General features: G+C 23.0%; 1 protein-coding gene and 1 long non-coding RNA gene across 5 annotated transcripts in view; one reads left to right on the top strand and one right to left on the bottom strand.

Moving 5' to 3' along the window:
- The first annotated feature begins 1,447 nt into the window (after positions 1–1,447).
- LOC122504745 (calcium-dependent secretion activator) overlaps positions 1,448–18,242 on the top strand; it is a 39,804-nt gene continuing 23,009 nt past the window's right edge. For 2 of the 4 annotated variants that reach the window (XM_043615970.1, XM_043615966.1), the window contains exons 1-2: positions 1,448–2,259; positions 15,410–15,985. In XM_043615970.1, coding sequence (XP_043471905.1) covers positions 15,536–15,985 — 450 coding nt within the window. In that variant the 5' untranslated portion in view covers positions 1,448–2,259; positions 15,410–15,535. Of the gene's footprint in view, positions 2,260–10,394; positions 10,589–15,409; positions 15,986–18,242 lie in introns of those variants that run through there. The other 2 variants (XM_043615968.1, XM_043615969.1) reach the window with 2 other exon arrangements.
- Positions 15,880–18,242, bottom strand: part of LOC122504748 — a 29,164-nt gene continuing 26,801 nt past the window's right edge. Inside the window, exon 3 of the long non-coding RNA XR_006301861.1 lies at positions 15,880–16,014. This is a non-coding gene — a long non-coding RNA (uncharacterized LOC122504748). The remainder of the gene's footprint in view (positions 16,015–18,242) is intronic.

The following is an 18,242-nucleotide window of genomic DNA, read 5'->3' as shown; positions in this document are numbered from 1 at the left end:
TAAGAATTTGAAAAAAAAAAATTCTGTAGGTGGGATTAAAATATTACGGTTGAAATATTTTTTCAAATAAAACATTTCAAAGTGAGAAAATGTCGAGTAATAAAAAAGCAAAATTGATAAAATTTAATGCAATTTGAAATTTTTTTCATTAATTATTAATTCATTAATTAATTTCATTTCCTTCTATTTGTTTATTTTAATTTAATAAAGAATTAAGATTTTTTTTAAAAATTTTCAATTTATTTTTTACAATTTTTAAATTTACAATTCTAATGTTTGTCTCATATTTTTTTTAAAAGAGAATTCGAGTGAGAGTTTTAATTTTCTTTTAATTTATGCCATTTAATAAATATTTGAATACAAGGCGCAATTAAAAATCTCTTTTTGGCATAAAAAACATGACGTAATATATACATTTAAACAAGAAGCCATAGTGTTTTTTTACGACCGAAATCGTCACGGCGCATTTTAAGATCTTGTCATCATAATATCAGTAGTAAAAGTCTCTTTTAATCCGACTCGAGATAGAATTTTTTCTATAAATTTGATTTCAGTGATAAAAGACAATTTTTGTTGTACATAAAAAAGGAGAGATTCAATTTTCTTTTTTTGACTGATGACAAAAGATTTTATTTATTTTTTTTTTTGCGTAGAAAAAGATTCATTTCCTATTTTTTACTAGAAAAACGATTTAATTTTTTGTTCGACTGCAAAAAATGATTCGCTTTCTTTTTTTACGAGAAAAAAATCATTTTTTTTTTTTAAATAGAAAACGCTTCGTTATCTACTTTGACTGAAAAAGATTTATTCCTTTTTTTTGACTGAAAAAATATTCGTTTCCTTTTTTTACTGAAAAAAGATTTTCATTTTTTGACCGGAAACATTCATTTCCCCCTTTTTTTTTTTACTGAAAACCATTAATTTTTTCTTTTTTCGTCTGTTGAAAAAAATAATCATTTTTTTTTTTTGACAAGAAGATTCGTTTTCTTTATTTTTTCACTGAAAAATGATTCATTTTCTTTTTTTGTCTATTGAAAACAAATCATTTTTTTTTACTAGAAACAAGATTTGTTTTCTTTATTTTTTCACTGAAAAATAATTCATTTTCTTTGTTTTTCTATTGGAAAAAATTCATTCTTCTCTGTTTTTAATTGAAAAAAATAGTAATTCTCTGCTTTCTTGACTGGAAAAAAGATTCGTTTTATTATTTTGATTCTCAAAAAAATTTCGTCTTGTTTGTTTTGATTGAAGAACAATATTCGTCTTCTTTTTTTTTGACTGGCAAAAAATTCGTCTTTTTTTTCTCACGAGAAAAAAAGATTAATTTTCTATTTTGACTAAAAATAGATTCGTTTTCTTTTTCTCTAGATTCATTTTTTTCTTGATCAAAAAAATATTAGTTTTCTTATTTTTAACTGACAAAAGATTCTTTTTTTCTTTCTTTTTGAGTGATAAAAGATTCATTTTCCTTTTTTCCATTTTGGTATAAAGAAATTCATTCTTTTCTTTCTATAATTGAAAAAGAATAGTCATTCTCTTTTTCCTCACACTCTGAAAAAAAGAGTCATTCTCTTATTTTTCGTTCTGGAAAAAAATCAAATCATGGAATTTTTTTTTTCTCTATCAGAGAGAATAAATTGATCAACCCTGAATGAATAGACGTCAGCAAAGATTTTCCTTGGAGTCCTGATAGTAAATGTCATTTTCCTTGGAGGACAAATCCACCCCTGCGATGGAGAAGTGCATAGTGTTATAGTATACAGGTAGAATTTTCTCCCACCAGTTTGAATTCTGCACTTCCACCCTCCCTTGTCTAGCCCTCAGCAGCAGCAGCAGCAGCAGTAGCAGCAGTATTATACACCACTAGTGAGCCAGTCGAGCTACAAGCCCCGCGGATTATCCGAGGCTCGTCACTACCCTTTGTAACTACTTCTCTTTATTTTTCCGCTCTTCGATAGTGAGCCCCTTCCTTCATATTCATCCCTCTCACACAATTTTTCACCCTCTGCGCCGGCCGTGTAGTTCAGTCGTCAACCACCGCCTCCTCTCGTTCATCCACCGCCAGGTCAAATACTACACTACTCCAGGTGAATACCGGAAGGGCGGTTCGTGTTTATTGTTGATTTCATTTTTCCTCTTTCATTTTTCCGCCAAGAAGAAGAATCCGAAAATCGAACAGCGCAGCCTAAAACAAAAAAGAAAACTGGAACATGAGCTGCCACATACTGATTTCAACGAATTGTCATCGAGACTGAGGAGGTCAGTGTTTCTTATCATTGTGCCAAGTGTATTTCCTTTTTTCTCTTTTGAAAAAAGAAAATTTCTCCCTCCCTTCCAAAAAAAGTGTGTGTGCTACAAGTTTGTTACCAGTAAATTTTTTGGACAATTTTTTACCACGGATTTCATTGCATCACAAAGTTTATACCACACCCAGGGCGAAAACATGTGCGGATAGTAGCTAGGGCAATGGCGAGGCTTCAAACTCGTGATCAATAAACGTGCTACGAGAAGAATTCTCCACGACGCGATTGCGACGATTATTATTCCTCTGCTCTGAACAATAAAAGAAAAGGAGAGAGAATCTAAAAATATATTTCGAAAAATACAAAAAAAAATTCTCATTTTTCCCCATGAGAGGAAAAAACAAAGTCATTTTTCTTTCAAATTTTCCGCATATACTCGCAGTGCTATCATTTCTAAGCGCATAGCCTTCGGCGAATTTTCCAGCTCTATAAGGATAAAATCGAAGACCCACTTTCCACCAAATTTCGTTCTCTCTAGAATTATTTTTTTCTTCAAGTAAGAAAAGAAAATTAATATTATATTAAATTTTCAAAATATTATTTTTTTATTATTTGAACTATATATTCTTCAGAATTAAATCATATGCGGAAAATACAGTTTTTAATTACTGTTCAAATTGAATGTTCTTCGGAAAATCAATTTTAGTTTTTCAAAAATAAATTCAGCTGAATTGAATACAATGAAATTGAATTAAATTAAATAAACAGAATTTAAACTAAATTACGATCAAATAATTTCAATTGTAGGTTAAATTTTATTATTTTTATTAAAAATTATTCCGTGTCCTAAATTATTTTTCGTTGCAATATGCGGTTTCTTTAAAGAATTTCTTGATTGACAACAGGAATTAAAAAAGAATTTCAATATTTTATTTAATATTTTTTGCAAATAGATTTATTTTCTTTTGGAAAGAAGTTCAATTAATATTTCATACTAATTTTAAACTTGTTTTTCAAGAATGTTTTTTTTTTCATTGAAGATAAACATTTTTCTTCTGTTTTCAAAATTTTTAAAATTAATTATTAGATTTAAAACTCAAAAATTTTTTCAATTAATTTATAGATTTAAAACTCAACAAATTTTTAAATTAACTATTGGATTTAAGAGTCAACAATTTTTTAAATTTACTTTTCTATTTAAAACTCAACAGATTTTTAAATTAACTATTAGTTTTAAAATACAACAATTTTACTTCCTCATAGAGGAAGTATTGTAATACCGAAATTTTTCGAGTTCGATTTTTTGACATATCTTTATGTTATTTGACCTCAGGAGTTCAAAAATGACATTTTTAAAAAATGTCATTCCGTATGTGTGTGTGTGTGTGTGTGTGTGTGTAAACATCACATTTTCATAAATATCTCGAAATCATGAAGAGCTTTTGGGTTGAATTTTTTTTTAAATTGTAGATCTCACCTGCGGACATAAAGTGAGAGTACTTTGAGATAGATTAATAAAGTTTAACTAAATTTTTTTTGGATTTTTAATTTTGCAAAAAAACGTTTTTTGCCCATAACTTTAAAAAAATGTTTGGACACCTATAAATGTTTTTCCATAATTTTGTAGAGTTTTTTTAGACGCATCTTTTGAGCCCTAATTGAACATTTTTCGTCCATATTAACCGGAGATATTAAACTTTTAAAAATTCAAAATTTTGAAAAATAAGACTTTTTTGAAAATTTTGTTGAAAAATGTAGAAGTAATCTTAAAATTATCGTTACCGACTTGTAGAGCTTCAAAAAACGCTTCGATTGACCTATTTTTGAACCTAATTCGATAATAAATTTCGAAATTATTGGTATTTTAAAAACCAAAAATTGTGGAAAATGACATTTTCTCAACTTTTTTATTTGATAATTTTTGTTTAACTATTAAATTATTGTAACTATCTTGTAGGGTATTTAAAAATAAATTGATTGACCCAAAATTCAATCACTTTTACCATATCTATAAAAGTTATTCATATATTTCTATTATTTTTATCTCTATGAGGAAGTAAAGTGTTCATGAAATGAGCACCAAAATTATACAAAAAAATATACAACTTGGCAGCGGTTTTTTTAATTAAATATTAAATTTAAAAGTCAACAATTTTTTAAATTCACTATTATATTTAAAACTTAACAATATTTTAAATTCACTATTACATTTAAAACTCAACAGTTTTTTAAATTTACTATTAGATTTAAAACTCAACAGTTTTTTAAATTAACTTAGCTATTACAATTAAAACACAATAATTTTTTTAATTAATTAGATTTTAAATGCAGAACTAATTTTGTTGACAGAGAAAATTTAAAAATAATAAATAAATAAATTCTTCCTAAATAAATAAATAAAATTGAATTCAATTTAATTTTAGAAATTACAATTGATTTTCTTAAGAACAAATAAATTTTGATTGTAATTAAAAAATGAAATTTTCCATTTATCAAAAATAAATAATGTAAATAATTAAAAACAGTGATTCATTTCACTGAAGTTTTTCCAAATTTTTTTCTTTTTAATAAAAAAATGAAAATTTTTGAAAGTAAGAAAAAGATATTTACTTTTAAAATCAATCCAATTTATAGTTGAATTATTATTTGTTAATTTTTGTTGGAAATTGTAGAGCGCCAACCAATTTGTAGAATTTTGTTATTGTTGTTGTTCTTGAAATACTCTAAAAGTTTTATTTACGATGAACCTTTTCAAATTCATAGTTTTATCTGCAAACAGAAAACAAATATTAATATTTTTTTACTTAATTTAATTATATTTTTCACGTTACAATAATAATTATTAATTATTACGATTATAATTAAACTTAAATGAAAATTATTACAATTAAATTTTATTAATCAAGGAATTTTTATTTCTTGATTTTTTTGTAATATAAAAAATAAAAAATTTCTAAAGTCAGAAAAAGAAACTTACTTTTAAAATCAATCCAATTTTGTTGTAGAATTATTATTTGTTAATTTTTGCTAGAAATTGTAGAGTTCCAACCAATTTGTGGAATTTTGTTGTTGTTGAACTGCTTTATAAATTTTATTTACGGTGAACCTTTCGAAATTCACAATTTTATCTGCAAAAAAGAAAACAAATATTAATATTGTTTTATTTTTCATTTATTTTAATTATAACTTTTCAAGTTAAAATAATTATTATTCATTATTATAAAATAATAAATAAAATAGTTAATAAATATCAAACAAAATAGTTAATAGCTATTAAAAAGAACAAAATAGTTAATAATTATTAAAAATTATAATATAGTTAATAATTACTAAAAAAAAATAGTAAAATAGCTCGTAATTTATTAATTATTAAAATTAAAATTAAATTAAAATTATTACAATTAAATTTTATTAATCACGAAATTTTCATTTCCCGGATGGAGAAATTTGTATACAATGTGGACGGAATTACAAAACTACAAGTAATTAATTTTTGGGGTTGAAAGTATTTTGAAAAAATTAAAATTAAAACACGAAATGAAATCATTTGAAATCAAAATTAATTACTTAAGAGTTTAATTTTAAAAAAATCGTAGTCAAGAAAAAAAGAGAAAAACACTTGAAAAAATGTATTTCGATTAAAAAAGAAATATTTACTTCAACCAAATAATTTTTAATGTTTCTTTATTTGTGATTGTTAATAAATTTTTCTCGAATCGCAGTAATTGTTTTTCGAAACAAATACAATTTAATTAACTTAAATAATTATTTCCCTCATTAATAGGTATTTTTTATTTTGTTTTATTATTATTATTTATTATTACCTATTATTTTTGTAGTAGTTCAATTTAAATAGTAAAAAAAATTAATTAGTCACAAAAAATTAAAAAAAAAGATAATAATCAAATTGAACGATAATGAAATTTTCAAAAATGTAACAAAAAATTTTCAACTATTCATATTTTCCATCCCTTGTTTTTTTTGTGCTTTATTTATAGAATTGCATGTTTTTGACGGGAAGAAATTAATGAATAAATTAGCAATTAAAATCTCGTTTTCAGTTGCTTTTAATTTTAGGGCACAGTGAAAATTCTATTTTTATGAGATTATTAAATTTCTTTGTTATAAAATAACGATTGAAGGGTCAATCAACTCCTTGATATTGATTAAAGCAAATTCTGTATAGTAATCTGTCTACCTTTATACATATCGCGTCTATTGCGCTAGGAATAGAGTTGCGTTTCAAATAAAAAGTTAGATTGAATATCTGATATAAATATATATAGGGAAAATAGGCGGAAGGGGGGAAAAAAAGGTCGCTATTCAATTTTAGCTTCGATTAGAATAATAGTTAAATAAAATAATTTTCTAGGCTCACGGTGTAAAACGAGTATAATTTCAATCCATCATTTGCTCTGCTACTTTTATATTACTTTTTTTCCAATCTTTTCAAATACTATATTCATTTATCAGAGAATGAGACATTTAGTCGTCTCATTTTATTGACCGACCTTTTCAAATAGCTCATTTCAAATCGATTTGCTTGTATTATTTTTTCTTTTTGTAAAGAACAATCGATTATTTTTTTTTAAATTATTAATTTTCTCTTGGGGATAAAAATTCAATTACTAAAAAAAAAGTTCGATTTGGTGAATAAATTATTAATTTTCTACTTTTTTATAAACTTGGATTAAATATAGAAATTCGTTATATGAAAATTAAATTCACAGTGAAAATTGGATCACAGGATTTTTTAAGAAAATATTTATGTGTCGCTCTATTAATTAATTATGTACATTAATTTACTGATAATGTATTATTAATATTTATTAATTTTCTATATATATGAAAGAAAGTCGAATTTAATTTCAAGGAGAGAGGAAAAAACTGGGCTAAATTGACGAGTCCTTGTGAACATTAAAATTAATTATCGTTAAGTAGATTTGGATAAAAAACACATTACGAAAGTGTGAATCAATTCTTATAGGAACCATGCGGGTGTTGCATAATCACAAATCAAGTATTTTGCAATGTCAGTTAATTTAATTCCACGCAATTCAATGATACGCTTGATAATAAACAGTATTCGATAAATACTGGCAATAAATTCAATTTCTTCATTTAATGATCACTATTTTCAAAAAATTCGAATTATTTAATTTCATCAGATCCATCAAAAAAATAATTTATAACGAAAAATTCTTTTATCTTAATTGAAAAAAAAACTAAAAGTTGGTGATAAAAATTGTTGCGAGTTTGTATGAATTTAAATTTTTAATCAAAAAAATAATTAATCGAAAAAAAATTTTTTTATCAAGATTAAAAGTAAAGAAAACTAAAACATAATTGCTGAGAAAATTTTTGAGAGTTTATATTAATTTTTAATCACAACATAATAAACTTATTTTGATTTTTTAGTAAAAAAAAAAAGAATTTATCCTTTTTTTTATATTTATCGAAAAAAATTGTTTTTGCAAAATTAAAAATAGAAAAATACTAAAAACATAATTGCTGAGAAAATTGTTTGCGAGTTTGTATTAATTTTCTTCCTCGAAAGAATCATATTATGCTCTTCAGTAGAAAAACTTGCCATTGGTCAGACGTAGAGTTGAAGAAAAAAAAATGTAGTCAGTGGACGTGTAAAATTATCACTAATTTATTCCGTCAGGTGAAACATTAATAGACCCTCACGAGTGTCCTTTGGTTGATATTTTTAAATTTAATAAGCCCTGCAAAAGAAAAAAGAAAATATCTGGTGAAATAAAATTTCTAAAATTCATTTAAAACTATATAAAACCTAAATATTGTTTAATATTTATTCTTATCTTCTTGTTTTTGAAAAAAAAGTCACTCTATATTTATTTGTTGATTCGAAGATAAAGATACTCGTTCAAAGTATAAATACAAGATCTGAGAATATAACATCTGTAAAAGTCAAACAAACTTTGAAAAATAGAACATTGAAAAATATAAGGGGTGAAATAAAAATTGAGGGTTGGGTTTTTTAAAAAAGAAAATAACTTTAGTAAAATTGGAGGGGAAAAGAGAATTGGGGTTTGATGAGTCAGAATTTCTCGGTTAAAACTCACGAAATCGGTTACTAGACTACTGTCAAATAAATATTTTTATTCGGGACAATAGATTTTAATTTTTTTTTTATTTGTGGAAGAAACTATTTGGGTCATTTTTTTATTTGTAGAAAAAATTATTCGAACTATTTTTTATTTGTTAAACAATTATTCGTGACATTTTTTTAATTTGTAGGAAAACTATTCAAACTATTTTTTATTAAAAGAAATATTCGAACCATTTTTTTTATTTGTAGGAAAAATTATTATTTATTAAAAAAAAAATTTTCGAACCTTTTTTTGATTTGTAAAAAAGACTATTCGGAGCAATAATTTTCCTTTAAACAATGAAAATTAAAATTTAGTAATAAAATTAAATTCTTTCAAATATAAAATTTATTTCAATGAAAATGCCAAAACTTTTAATTATTTCAATTTTTAAAATTATTTTTGTGAATTCAATTATTATCTTCAAAAAAATTTACAATTTTTCAAAAACCTAATTTTTTTACAATGTTTACATTAAATTATTGCAAACTTCAATAAAATTTTGTTAAATAATATTCAATTATTTTTCAAAATTTTAACTGATATTCTTTTTTAAATTGATTTTTTTTTTAATTTAACGATAATTGAATTATTTAAATTTAAAATACAAATTTTTTTTTTAAATTTAGTTATTTTCCAAATTTTTTAGTTACGATCCTTCAAAAAATACAATAATATTTCAAAATAATTTTTTAAAGAGAAAAAATAAAATTCTATGCAATTTAAATTTTATTTCAATTTTTTTAAAATTATTTCCGGTAATTCAACTATTTTAAAAAAAATTTAATTACGATTATTTAAAAACCTCATTTTTTCAGAAATTGTAAATACAATTTTTCAAAGTTAATTAATTTTTGTTTAATAAATATTCTAAAGATTAAAACTATAATTCTTTCAATTCTTCAAATATTTTCTAAAATTGTTACTAAAATTCTTTTTCAAATCATGTCTTATCAAAAATTTAGAAATAAATTTAAATATTTAAATGAAATTGCCACTCTAGTTCTACTTATGGATTCTTTTTAATTTGAGAAAGAAAATTTGTAGACTATATTTAAAATTTTGAATTTGATATTTTTTTACTATTTTGGATGAAATTTCCTTAGTTTTGACATGAGAATTTTAGTTGTAAAACAATTTGGAATCAAAAAGCCCAAACTTGACGTGAGAACAGAATATCTCGATTATTAATTATATAATTCATTTTTTTCGTTAGGACAAAAATTTATTTCAGAAAAATCTGCGAAACTAAATTCCAAATCTGATATCCGTGATTTATAATTAAAATCGAATGTGCGGTTTAACGCAAAATTCAAAGTTGAACTATATATATAGTTGATCTTTAGACGTGACTTTGTGGTTCAACTTTGGATTTTGGTTTGACGGGGTCTCTTTGATATTAATATAACATACCCATATGAACATGGTATTTGAAAATCAGTTTTCTATTTTTCTTTCATTCATACGAAATAATTTCTTCCCACGCATGCGAAAATATTTGATATTTATATATAAAAGCAGATGGAAATTTTCTTTTTTTAAAAAAAAGGATACAAAATAGAGATAAAATAAAAAGAAGGAAACAAAAGAAGAGAAAAAATAAAAAAAAGGGAAAGAAAAAAAAAGATAAAAATAAAATAAATAAAATGTCATTAAAGAAAATTTAAAATCGATTTTAATAAAAAAAGTTGATAAATATCAAAATTTGAAATAAATTGTCAATAAATAGTAAACGATTACATCTGTTAAGAAATTTTTTTTTCTCACATGATTTATAGGAAATAATTGAGTAACGATAACAGATCCTCCCTAATATTATAGTCAAACGTTTCTTATTCCTTCTTGATAATTGTAAAAATAATATAGGGAAACGTATATAGTTTTCAAGTGGATAGTATTTTATATTATGGTGTATGTGTCAGATACCTTTTTTTCCCCTGAAATAGCAAGTGGGCCCTGGGGGAGCAAGAAGGACAACCCAGTGATAATCGATATATTTGCACTGTGACGGCCACGCACGTCTTTCCTTTTATTTCGTTCAGTTAGTTTCCTACACGCAGGAACGCTTCACGTGGAAAAATGTTGTAAATGCGGGTGGTTCAATTTTTTTACTTTTACTCTTTTCAAGTCGAACGTTGATAGTGGTCACGTGCTCCTCAATAAAATTGGTTCCCTCCAAATCTTTCCACCAAACTCCAAACATTTTTCGAAAATAAAATCTGCAAAAAGGTACAAACATTTTATTAATCACACTCTTCTTTTATAATTAATCAATTGTAAGTAACTAATTAAAATTTTTTTTAAGTTTCTAATTTTTCTAAAAAAAAAAAATTGGAATTGTTTTCTGTAATTTTAATTGAAAAAAATTGGAATTGTTTTTTTCAATTAAAATTAAGGAAAACAATTTCAATTTTTTCTTTCTATTAAAACAATATTTTAATACATTTAATATATGTAATATATTTACAAATAATTTAATTTTTTTTAAATTTCCCTTCGTTATCTGACGTAAACAAATTTTTTTTTTGTTTTGACAATTAAGAACAGATTGTCTATTTAAATTTACGTAAAACTATGCTAATGAAGGAAGATAAATTGCTAAATTGATGTAAAAGTTTCTACATGTTCCACTTTCTGTTAAATAAATACTTTTAAATTTAAAAAATGAAACTGGGGCAAATATTTTTTTTTCTTTGAAAAACAAAATTGGACAACTTGATTCGTTGGAATTAAGCAGATTTTACATTACGTATTTTACTGCAACTATATTTGTACAATAGCGACAATAGGAATTACTGTCAAGTGGGATAATTTGGACTTTGTATATTAATTCTAAGTCGGCTAACTCACTTAAGAATAATTTATGTATATACAACAAAAGGATTATTTACTTCACAATATTTTGCAAAAAGAATTAGTCATGCAAAAAATTAACAATTACATTTGAGAATTTTAAATTTCGAAATAATTTATGATTTCATTCTCTTACGATTTTTTTATTTCTTTTTTCTTTATTATATTTCATTAGTTAATAATTTTCTTTTAATGAAAAATAAATAAAATATTTTTTTAAAATACAAAAATGAAAAATTAAATTAACACAATTTTTCCATTTTTACTCTTTTACTGAGAAAAATTATTTCTTTTTTATTATCATTAAAGTATCAGATTAAAAAAGTTAAAATCGTAAATTAATTAATCGACTAAATACATAGTATTTGAAATTTTTCAAGAAAATTGACACTTGACATGGAATATGTGATGAAATACGTAAATTTCATTCGTGAGCCTTCCGCTGATAGTCACATCTAGAGTTTCCGTTTGATTTCAATTTCCTGAACGTGATACAATTGAAATTGACAGCTATTTTTTTAACACGGAATAAATGTTTTTTCTGAACATGGAGTAAATGTTTTTTTTTAAACATGGATACGAATTTAACTGAACTATAAAAAAGTAGTTTTCAATTTTCTCTCAATTTCGAATTTCTCTGTCCAGATCCACATTTTTTTTTTGTAAATATTGCTTATTTAAAAATACAATATCAATTAACAGTAGAAATAATTATTATTTATTAATATTATTTATAATAATTTAAAAAAAAATAATAATAGTAAAATAAAATATAATATTTTATTAATAAAAATAAATAAAATGAAACTCTATAAATGAGACGAAATGATATGTTTGAGATTTAAAAAAAAATTCGTGAAGAAGATATTGTTCTTTGCTCATTTTGAAATTTTCTTATTTCAGTTAATCTGATAAAATAAAATGTCAACTCAGCGAATTGATCATATTTAGCTGTTCACAGGTCAGGAGAAATTCAACATTGATTTTCCTAATTTAGCACCGGATACTAAACTTTGAACGTCACAGGCGTTTATCTCCGATAACTGCCGTGTCGTTTCTACCTGATTTATTTTCTACGTCTAACGACACAATTTCAATGCAATGAAACCCTTTTGTATACTTGATATCTGATTTCTATATTAATTAGAAACATTGTTCTGTTGATTTTTCAAATTCATTTTTTTCGTTTTTTTCCTACAAGTATAAACAAAAAAATGAATATATTAATTTTTCTTGTAAAAAATTGAATAACTTTTTTTCTTCATAAATGTAAAATAAATTAGTAAAGTAAATAAAGTAAAATAAATAAATAAAGTGAGGTAAACAAATAAAATATGGGAAGTAAATAAAATAAAGGAAATAAATTAAATAAATAAAAATGCTTTACTAATGAAAGCGCAAAATATAAATATGAATCGTTTTTAATTGAAAATGTAATGTTACTCATGTTTGAAGATTTCGATAAAATTTATATTTGATACGTAATAACTGAAACTGATTATGTATTTCAGTTTCATAATTTATTAGTGATTACGTAATTAGGAGAGCATAGATTAATTTCATAACTGGCATTAAATAGAATTAGACAGGGTTAATACGTGACCGATATGCAGGCGAAATATTTGATTTCAAATCTAAAAATAAGAGCAAAATTAAATCAGTGCTTCTCTTAAATTTTGAATTTCAGTTCGTTTTCTTTTTTTCTCTGCTTATTGATAGAAAAATTAATTTGAAAAATCAACCCCAAGAAATGAAAATAGAAAGAAGAATTTAAAATTTATAAACTAGTTTAAATAAAAAATAAAAAAGAGTAATTTTAAAAAAATATAATGAAATCAAATTAATTATATTTAAAAAAAGGTTGCCACAGGTCAGGTAAAATTCTTCGCAAGAATTGAATTATTTTTATAAAAAAATCATAAAATCTTTCATAGGATTTCAATTGTTTTCAAAAATAATCAAATTCTTGACAGAAATTCAATTTTTTTTTTAAATTTTAATAAAATTCATCGACAGAATTCAATTATTTTCAAAAACTTTAATAAAATTCTTCGCAGTGAGTCAATTATTTTCACAAATTTTAATAAAATTTTTCTAAAGAATTCAATAATTAAAAAAAATTTAATTAACATTTATCGAAACAATTCAATTATTTTCGAAAATATTTTTAAAAAATCCTTTATATAAGAATTGAATTATTTTTATTAATAGAATTTGAATTGAATTCCTCGAAAAGATTTTTGTATTTTCAAAAATTTTTAATTAATTCTTCGAAAGATTTCAATTATTTTAAAAACTTTTTATAAAATTCTTTGAAGGAATTCAATTATTTCTATGAATTTTAATAAAATTCCTCGCAAGAATTCAATTATTTTCAATGCAGTTTTAATTAAATTCCTCGAAAGAATTAAAATTATTTATTTTCAAAACGATTTCAATAAAATTTCTTGATAGAGTTCAATTCTTTTTAAAAATTTTAATAAAGTTTCGAGAGAGAATTTACATTTTCTTCGAAACCATTAAATTATTTTTAAAAATGTTAATACATTTCTTCGAAACAATTTAGTTATTGTAAAATGTTTTGATGAAATTCTTTATACAAATTGAATTATTTTCTTTACAATTTTAATTAAATTCCTCGAAAGAATTAAATTATTTTGAAAAATTACAATTAAATTCTATGCAACAATTAATTTATTTCAGATGCAAAATTAAATTATGATTTGTAATTGAAAATTATTTTATTCAGAATTATTTTTGTTGCTTTCTTTTTTTCTTTGAATAATTGAATTCTGACAGAACTTTTTCAAAAAAAAAAAAATTAAAAATAATTGATTTAGAAAAGAATTTCAGTTACAAATTCTAGAAAATAGGTAATTGAATTGAAATCTTGAAAATAATTTTGGAAAAGTTACGGTTTCTTTTTAAACGTTTTGAATTTTAAAATTATTAAATTATTGCGAACTATCTATCAAAAAATTTGAAAACAATTGAATTCCTCTGCAAGAAGAAGGAATTATATTATCAAAAGTTTTGAAAATAATTAAATTATTTAGTGAAATTTTATTAAAATTGTTTTGAAAATAATTGAATTTCCGCGAAGAATTTTACTATGTATTTATAAAAATAATTGAATTCTTCCAAAGAATATTTATGAGAATAATTGAATTTCCGGGAAACATTTGACAATTTTTGAAAAATTTACTCGAATTTTTTTTTTCTTAAGAATTTTATAAAACCTGTTGAAAATAATTGTAATATTTTTAAAAATAATTTCATTCTTTCGAAAAATTGTATTAAAAGTTGTATTAAAAATAATTTAATTCCTGTGAAGTATTTTATTATCTAAGAAAATAATTGAATTCCTCCAAAGAATTTTATCAGAATTTTTGAAAATAATTCAATTTTTTTGGAAAAATTTTATTAAAAATTTTGAAAATAATTGAATTTCATCTAATAATTTTATTAAAACGTATTAAAATAATTAATTGTTCTTTAGAATTTTATAAAAACTTTTGAAAATAATCGAATTTAATTAATATTTTTAAAAATAATTGTATTTTTTCTAGAAATTTTATTAAAAATTTTGAAAATAAATTGAATTTCATCTCATAGTTTTATTAAAACGTATAATAACAGTAATTAATTTTTCTTAATAATTTTATAAGAACTGTTGAAAATAATTGAATTCCTCCAAGGAATTTTATGTTTTATGAAAATAAATGAATTCTTCCAAAGAATGTTATTATTTTTACAATAATTGAATTGTTTTGAAAAATTTTTTTAAATAATTGAATGTTTTGAAAGAATTTTTTTAAAAATTTTGAAAATAAATTGAATTAAATCGAAATATGTTATTAAAACGTATAAAAATAATTAATTTTTCTTAAGAATTTTATAAAAACTGTTGAAAATAATCGAATTCAATCAATATTTTTTAAAAGTAATTGTATTTTTTTTTAGAAATTTTATTAAAATTGTATTTAAAATAATTGAACTCCTCCGAGGAGTTTTATGTTTTAGGCAAATAAATGAATTCTTCCAAAGAATGTTATTATTTTTGAGAATAATAGAATTGTTTTGAAGAATTTTTAAAATTAATTGAATGTTTTGAAAGAAATTGTTTACAAAATAATTAAAATAAAATTAATTGAATTAAAATAATGAATTAATTAAAATAATGATTAAAATTTTCAGAAAGAGAGGAACCGAATTATCACGGTGATTCCGTGACCACGTGGAGACGGCAGGAACTCGTAAAAGGAAAGCCGGTCCTCCGAGGTCGAGGCCGGCGACGGCGACGGCAGCAGCAGCAGCCAGACTATGATAGATCCAAGCTCCTCAGAAGAGGAGAGTGAGGAGGACCAAAGCCTTCACCACGGGGGTGGCGGCGGGGGCCGTGGCGGAAGTGGTAGCTCACACGGTTCCCGCCACCATGCTGGTAGTAGAGGCATGGGCCCCGGTTCCGGGCTAGCCGGAAGTGTTGGTTCGGCTAGCTCGGGGCTCACCGCATCGCCTGGCGGCTCGAGTCTTGGTGGCCATGCAGGTTCTGCTGGCGCTCATGGAAGATCCAGCGGCGGTCCAACATCGTCGCAAATTCAACAAGAAGCCGTTGCCGCTGGATTGGACGTGCCAAATTTATCAAGCGCCAGAAGTTCCCTATCACCTTCAATGAGTGCTGCTCAGGATGCTGCTAATTACGTGAAATCCGCCCAAAGACCCACAAGTCCCTCTCCATCGGTCGCCAGTGAAAAGACCGAGGCCGAATTACTGGTAATCCTTCCATAAATTATGCGTCATTCCTAAAAGCGAATTCATTCAATTAGTCATTTATTTAAATAACGTTATTATAATTATTGAAATATTAAACTTTCCATATTTCATTCGTAAAAACAAATTGATAGAATTTAACAATTGAATTAAATAACATTTATTATTACTATTGAAATATATAAAACAAGAAGAAATCGATCACTCCGAGTCTTCGACTCGAAGTGATCGATTTCTTCATGTTTTGTAATAATTAAAAATGACCGAGTGATAAAATCATTATTTTACATTATAAAAATATTTTTACTCTAACTTCTTCAGAATTATTTTCATCACTTCAATTCAATTATTATTTTCTAGAATTTTTAACTAAAATCCATCTCTAAATCAATTATCTATATTAAATTTTAATAATATTAATATTAATATTCGATTTTACGAAATTTCATTGATTATTCGGAAATTCTCCAATTAAGTATATATTAGAAAATAAAAACTTAAAATAATTTCAAAAAAATTCAATGAAACTTTTTTAAAAAAAATTAATTATACAGAATTGTTAGTTAAAAGTATTTAAAAAATTCAGATTTTCTAAGATTTTAATTTGAAAATTTTTCAAAAATCAATTATTTCTAAAAATTAAGCCTCTTAATTTTTTTAATATTCAATTATTACATAAAATTTTAACTGAAATTCATTTTTAAATAAATTTTTATTAGGAAATTCTACGAGGATTCAATTATTTAAATACAAAAATAGATAATTTATTAAATAATTGAATATTTCTCAGAATTGAATTTTAATAAAGAAATTTTTCAACAAATTTTTAAATAATTGAATTCTTTCGACGAATTTTAATAAAATTTTTAAGAATAATCACATTTTTCGAGGAATTTGATTAAAATTGTATTAAAAATAATTGAAATTCTACGATGAATTTTAATATTTATGAAAATAATTGAATTTTTGCAAAGAAATATATAAAAAATTTGAAAATAATTGAATTTCCTGTGAAATTTTTACTATTTATGAAAATAATTAAATTCTTGCGTTAGTAGAATTTTATCAAAAATTTTTTTTAATAATTTAATTTTTTTCGGAGAATTTTATTAAAATAATAAACATTAATAATCATTTAATTGAGGGAAATTTTTGAAAATAACTGAAATTTTGTCAAGAATTATAACATTTTTAAGAATAAATACATTTTTTTTAAGAATTCATTTAAAATTATATTAAAAATAATTGAAATTCTTCTATGAGTTTGATCAGTTATGATAATAATTAAATTTTTGCAACGAATTGTATTATTTTTTTTTAAATACCTAATTGAATTCCTAGGAAAAATTTTATTATTTGTTAAAATAATTGATTTCTTTTAAAGAATTTTAATAAAATTTTTGAGAATAATTGAATTTCTGCGAAGAATTTTATTACTTTTGAAAATAATTCAATTATTGCGAAGAAATTTATAAGAGAGAATTTCATTAAAAATTTAATATATTAGATATTAAAAAACATTGAATGGAGGGAAATTTTTGAAAATAATTGAAATTTTACCAAGAATTTTATTCAAATTTTTGAAAATAATTGAATTTCAGAGAGTAATTATTATTATTTATCTAGATATGTAATTGAAATTTTGACAAGAATTTTTTTTTAATTTTTGAACATAATTGAATTTCTGAGAAGAATATTACTATGCATTTATTATTTTAAAAAATTTGTAAAAATAATTGAATTTCTGAGAAGAATTTCGCTATGTATTTATTATTTTCAAAAATTTGTGAAAATAATTAAATTTCTGCGAAGAATTTTATTACTTTTGAAAATAATTGAATTTTTGTTATGAATATTGTTATTTATGAAAATAATTGAATTTCTGAAGAAAAATTTTGCTATTTATGAAGATAATTGAAATCTTGACGAGAATTTTTAATAAAATTTTTGAATATAATTCAATTTTCGCGATGAATTTTATTACTTTTGAAAATAATTGAATTTCTGTAATCGTTTGTAACTTCTCCAAAATTCAATTTTTTTTAGTGTTTTTAACTAAAATTCTTCTATATAAATTCATTATTTTTACTAATTAAAGATTTATTTATTTATTATTATATAATGATATGTAAATTAAATTTTTTTTGCTAATTTCAGAAGAATTTGTATTGTTGCTAATTAACCATTATTTTGTAGAAAATAAATATTAATTTTATTTCAACTATTAGCGGACTGAGTAGTGAAAATTCTCAAGAGAAAA

This window comes from Leptopilina heterotoma, unplaced genomic scaffold, assembly GCF_015476425.1.
Source record: "Leptopilina heterotoma isolate Lh14 unplaced genomic scaffold, ASM1547642v1 Lhet_313, whole genome shotgun sequence".
Classification (NCBI taxonomy): domain Eukaryota; kingdom Metazoa; phylum Arthropoda; class Insecta; order Hymenoptera; family Figitidae; genus Leptopilina; species Leptopilina heterotoma.
The sequence above is the reverse complement of the archived record's forward strand: the minus strand, read 5'-3'. Positions and strand labels throughout refer to the sequence as shown.